At 39.3% G+C, this 5,756-nt stretch overlaps 1 protein-coding gene across 1 annotated transcript; it reads left to right on the top strand.

Moving 5' to 3' along the window:
* Window positions 1–243: 243 nt before the first annotated feature.
* Window positions 244–1,140, top strand: LOC309400619 (vomeronasal type-2 receptor 26-like; the record flags this gene model as incomplete). Its single annotated transcript, XM_081969179.1, has 1 exon — window positions 244–1,140. The coding sequence occupies one exon, from the start codon at window positions 244–246 to the stop codon at window positions 1,138–1,140; it is 897 nt and encodes a 298-aa protein (XP_081825305.1).
* Between the last annotated feature and the right edge of the window lie 4,616 nt (window positions 1,141–5,756).

Raw genomic sequence — 5,756 nt, 5'->3', positions numbered from 1 at the left:
ATGACCCTTGTTTCCCTGGATCCTGGAAGAAAGGGATTGAGGGAAAACAGTTCTGCTGCTATGATTGTGTTCCATGCCCAGAAGGGAAGATTTCAAATCAAAATGGTAGGGTAGGAATTCTACCAATTTTTATGAGACTTAAGCAAACATTAATAAACTACTTGGATGAATAAAATTAATAAGGTGATTTTCAATAATATGGAATGGCTAGATGAAAAAATATCCTTGGTATTCCTTCCAGATATGGATGACTGTTTTGAATGTTCACCAGATCACTATCCAAATAAAGGAAAGAATGGATGTATACTGAAACTGCTGGTCTTTCTAACTTTTGAAGAAACCTTAGGAATTGGTTTAGCCTCAGCAGCTCTTGGTTTCTTCTTCTTGACCTCTTGGGTACTAGGAACCTTTATTAAGCACCGGGATACTCCCATTGCCAAAGCCAACAACCGGTCCCTCACCTACACCCTCCTTGTCTCTCTTCTGCTCTGTTTTCTCTCCGCTTTGTTCTTCCTCAGCCAGCCTGGCAAAGTGACCTGCCTTTTCCGACAACCAACTTTTGGCATCACCTTTTCAGTGGCCATTTCTAGTGTACTGGCCAAAACCATCACTGTGGTTGTGGCTTTCATGGCCACTAAACCGGGATCTCAGATGTGGAGATGGGTGGGGAAAAGATTGCCTTTTTCTATTGTCCTTTCCTGTTCCTTATTACAAGTATGTATTTGTATTCTTTGGTTGTCAACATCTCCCCCATTCCCTGAGTTGGACATGAAATCAGAGCTCAAACAAATGATTTTACAATGCAATGAGGGATCAGCTTCCTTCTTCTACTGTGTCTTGGGCTACATGGGTATCTTGGCCATTGCGAGCTTCATTGTGGCTTTCCTTGCCCGTAAATTACCCGACAGCTTTAACGAAGCCAAGTTCATCACCTTCAGCATGTTGGCCTTCTGCAGTGTGTGGATCTCCTTCTTTCCAGCCTATCTGAGCACAAAAGGCAAAGCCATGGTAGCTGTGGAGGTCTTCTCCATCTTGGCCTCCAGCGCTGCATTACTGGGATGCATATTCCTCCCAAAATGCTACATCATTGTTTTGCGGCCTGACCTCAACCAGAGGGAGCAACTCACAAAGAGAAATTAGCACATCCTGGGATTTTTCTGGCTCAGAGGAATTATTGAAAAAATTACTAGAATGACTGTTGTCTATATGAAAAGTATTCGTGATTGGGACATAGACGTTTTTATTTCTGTCAAAGAAAGATTTGTGTAGGATGTTTATGATTATTTAGATTTATTATGATTGCTCATTTCAAAAAGCTTAACTACATTTTAGAAAAGCATGAGGATTATTTAAGTATATTCCTCTGCATAGACTTTAAGTAATAAATTATATTATTTGAACCTTGATGTTTCGAGCTGTTTATTTCTGTCTGATATTAATCTCTCCTCCTACAATTTTTTTACTGGGGAACACTGGGGAACACCAAAATGACATCTGAAATTGACACAGAAGCAGCAGCTGACCAATGCAACAGTGGATGTTATACTACACAATATATGCAGTAGACGACATAGACATTTTTATTTTTGTCAAAGAAAGATTTATGTAGGATGTTTATGATTATTTAGACTTATTATTATTGCCCATTTCAAAATCTGTGCTCATGCTTCTTCATTTTCCCCATTTTCCAAGATTCTTTAACCTAATGCTTTCTCATTTTCAACATGTACATTGAACTTGATTTTGGTCTTCTAACTTTCTTATTCCCTGTTAGGATATTTCAGATATTGATGAATATACAATACAATAATACAATACAATAGTAGAGTTGGAAGGGACCTTGGAGGTCTTCTAGTCCAACCCCCTGCCTAGGCAGGAAACCCTATACCAATTCAGACAAATAGCTATCCAACATCTTCTTAAAGACTTCCAGTGTTGGGGCATTCACAACTTCTGGAGGCAAGCTGTTCCACTGATTAATTGTTCTCACTGTCAGGAAATTTCTCCTCAGTTCTAAGTTGCTTCTCTCCTTGATTAGTTTCCACCCATTGCTTCTTGTTCTACCCTCAGGTGCTTTGGAGAATAGTTTGACTCCCTCTTCTTTGTGGCAACCTCTGAGATATTGGAACAATGCTATCATGTCTCCCCTAGTCCTTCTTTCTCTTAAGCTAAACATACCCAGTTCCTGCAACCGTTCTTCATATGTTTTAGTCTCCAGTCCCCTAATCATCTTTGTTGCTCTTCTCTGCACTCTTTCTAGAGTCTCCACATCTTTTTTACATCATGTATATCTTGATTCTATCCCTCTGTTGATGCAGCCTAGAACTGTGTTGGCTTTTTTGGCAGCTGCTGCACACTGCTGGCTCATATTTAAATGGTTGTCCACTAGGACTCCAAGATCCCTTTCACAGTTACTACTACTGAGCAAGGTATCACCTATACTGTACCTGTGCATTCCATTCAAATATCAAATGATGTCCAATATTTGCAGAAACATTTCATGGTTTTTATACTTTGAATTCCTAAAGCATTACATAAATACAATCAGAAATTGATTTCCATTTTAAAAACATACATTTAACACAGTATCATAGTATATTAACTTTGGATTTGTTGGTGTTCTTTCAAATGTAACATTTATTGAGTTTGTGATTCTTGTAAGCTTAACAGCATTTTAGAAATGGATGACCATTATTTGAGTATATTCCTCTGCATAGACTTTAAGCAATAAATTAAATAATTTGAAACTTGATGCGTCAAGCTTTTTTTTTTCTGTCTGATATGAATCTCCCTTCCTACAATTGTTTACTTTAGGAGCAATGGGAAACATCAGAATGCCATCTGATCTAGAAGCAGAAGCAGCAGCTGACTATGCAACAGTGGATGTTATGCTGCACAATTTATGAAAGATCTGCCCTGTCAGTAAATATGTTTACGTACTATCAAGAGACATGAGTAACTTTATAGAGCAAATGGAGATTTTGCCCTGATCTTAACAATTCCCGGCCTTGATGAAACAAGGTGTACATCAGAAAGGGACCATAAAGTCTCTTAAATAAAATAAAACTTAGAATTTACATACATCAGGAAAAAAAATCATATTGTTGCTTTCCCTAAAATTATGCACAGTATATAATTTCCTGCAGTTTGATATGTTCTATACTAAAGCTGTGTGCTGCTCTGAACTGAAACTGAAACTGTTCTCTCCTCTGCCTTTGTTTTGTTTGCATTTACTACCACATTGGAAAACCTGCCTTTGGTATTGTACATTTACTTTATGTGTTATGTTACATATAAATAGAAGTTAATGAATCCTGCTGAATCAGTTACCTGTGTGTGCTTTCTGGATGAGATTGCTGCAGCAAACTTTGAAACTATCTTATCCAATCTCCGAGGTTGCCATGGAATTCTGATAATATACCATAATGGAGTCATTAGCTAAGTGATCTAAGTGCCCAATTGAGGGTTTTAATAGATTAAGAATAAAGGAGATTCATGACTGGTCGATTGGGAATCCCACTGCTCAGGTTCCCACAAAAACTCTCCTTGTGCTTTGAAGGTTCTTGTCCATTCTGATTCTTCTCTGAATCTTTCTAGTAAGCTTCCATGACTCCTTTGCAACACAGATTGTAGTCACTGCTGCTGGTGTCAGAGGAAGAAGGGGTAACAGTTACACCAAATATACACTTGTTATGTTCTTAGAGTGCTGTCAAATTTCACAAGTTGCACACACAGTGTAGGACAGTGTCCACTGTTGTGTAGTAAGCCACTGCTTCTGCTTGTAGGTCAGATGCGATACTGGTGCTTACCGTTGGTCCCCACTGAAAATTCTTCTGAGTAGAAATTAATCATGCAGAAAACAGCAGATGCACACACGAAGGTTTAAGTAATGTGATTTATTGCTTAAAGTTTATGCACAGGAAACTGAACAAATAAAGGTCAGTCTTTTTTTTTTAAATGGAATTAAAAACACATGATTCACAAGCTCAACAAATTTTACCTTTGAAAGAACCCTAACAAATGCAAAACTGATATCCTACAATACGGTGTCAACTATAGGTTCATAAGATGATGATCAGCTTTTACCGTATTTATGCAACATTGTAGGAATGTATAGTATAAAAATGATGAATATGTTTCTGCAAACATTAGACATCATTTGAGTTTAACATTAGACATCATTTGAGCCTTCGGAGCGCTCAAAACGACTCTCTGTGCAAACCGGAAGCCACTTCTGGTTTGCTCGGAGGGTCATTTTAAGTGTTCCAAAGGCTTCAGGGAAGCCTCCAGACAGTCCCTGAAGCCTCCGGAGGGCCTCTGGGGGGGGAGGCTCTTTTCGCCCTCCCCAGGCTCCTATAAAGCCTCTGGAGCCTGTGGAGGGTGAAAAATGGCTTTAAAAAAAGGGTGAACTCAGCTGGCCAGCACGCGCATGCGCGCTGGCCAGCTGACAGGGCAGCGCCTTGCGTGCTCTGACAAATGGCTCCGCGTGCCACCTGTGACACGCGTGCCATAGGTTTGCCATCACTGGTCTAGATTCTCCTCCCCAGTACACTTTTTAACATCCATTGTTGGTGTTTCTGAATTAGATAAGGGACAGTCAAATGCTTGCTCCCAAAACCCTTTTAGAAATCCATCTCTTTGTCTCCAAAAAGGTTTTATAGACTTCAGAAATTCTTTGAATGCTGGAACTTCACCTGAATGTATCTGAAAAGAAATGACTCCATCAAAGAATTGGAGATTCCAAGTTTTTAGATTTCCTGTTAGTATGAAGTCAACTTGACTTGTGGTCAAGACTCTAGAATGTGTAGACTCTAGAATGTGTAGACTCTAGAAAGAGTGCAGAGAAGAGCAACAAAGATGATTAGGGGACTGGAGACTAAAACATATGAACTGTTGCAGGAACTGGGTATGTCTAGCTTAAGAGAAAGAAGGACTAGGGGAGACATGATAGCATTGTTCCAATATCTCAGAGGTTGCCACAAAGAAGAGGGAGTCAAACTATTCTCCAAAGCACCTGAGGGTAGAACAAGAAGCAATGGGTGGAAACTAATCAAGGAGAGAAGCAACTTAGAACTGAGGAGAAATTTCCTGACAGTGAGAACAATTAATCAGTGGAACAGCTTGCCTCCAGAAGTTGTGAATGCCCCAACACTGGAAGTCTTTAAGAAGATGTTGGATAGCTATTTGTCTGAATTGGTATAGGGTTTCCTGCCTAGGCAGGGGGTTGGACTAGAAGACCTCCAAGGTCCCTTCCAACTCTACTATTGTATTGTATTGTATTGTATTGTATTGTATTGTATTGTATTGTGCATGTAAAAGATGCATTTAATTTATCTTCAAGATCGCTTAGGAATATGGGAGATAGGAGCCAGAGAAGTGTATAAGCCTCTCCATAGAGAATATATATGTTTGCTTTAATGTCTGTGAAATGTATGTAAAAACTTTGAATTACATCACTGAATGTATGGAGGTCATTCCATGGAAGCAGAAGAGGGATTCTTTGTAAGAAGGGTGGACAGATTCCATGCTGGGAAATGATCCTCTGTAGCTTCTTCAAAAAGTGTTCTCCGCTCTCATTTTAACAGCAAAAAGTCCAACCCATTTCCATCCAAAACATTGAAGCAATTGGATAATCCCAATGTACACAAGACCTTCATTTGGTGCCATAAAATAAAAATATTTTGGGGGGAAGGAGCCAAATGGGAGCTAAAAGAAAACAAAACAATATTCAACAGAGGATTTAGACAGTCTGTTCC

Source organism: Natrix helvetica, assembly GCF_964273705.1.
Source record: "Natrix helvetica genome assembly, chromosome: W".
Classification (NCBI taxonomy): Eukaryota; Metazoa; Chordata; class Lepidosauria; order Squamata; family Natricidae; genus Natrix; species Natrix helvetica.
This window is presented reverse-complemented; position numbering and strand designations above follow the sequence as displayed.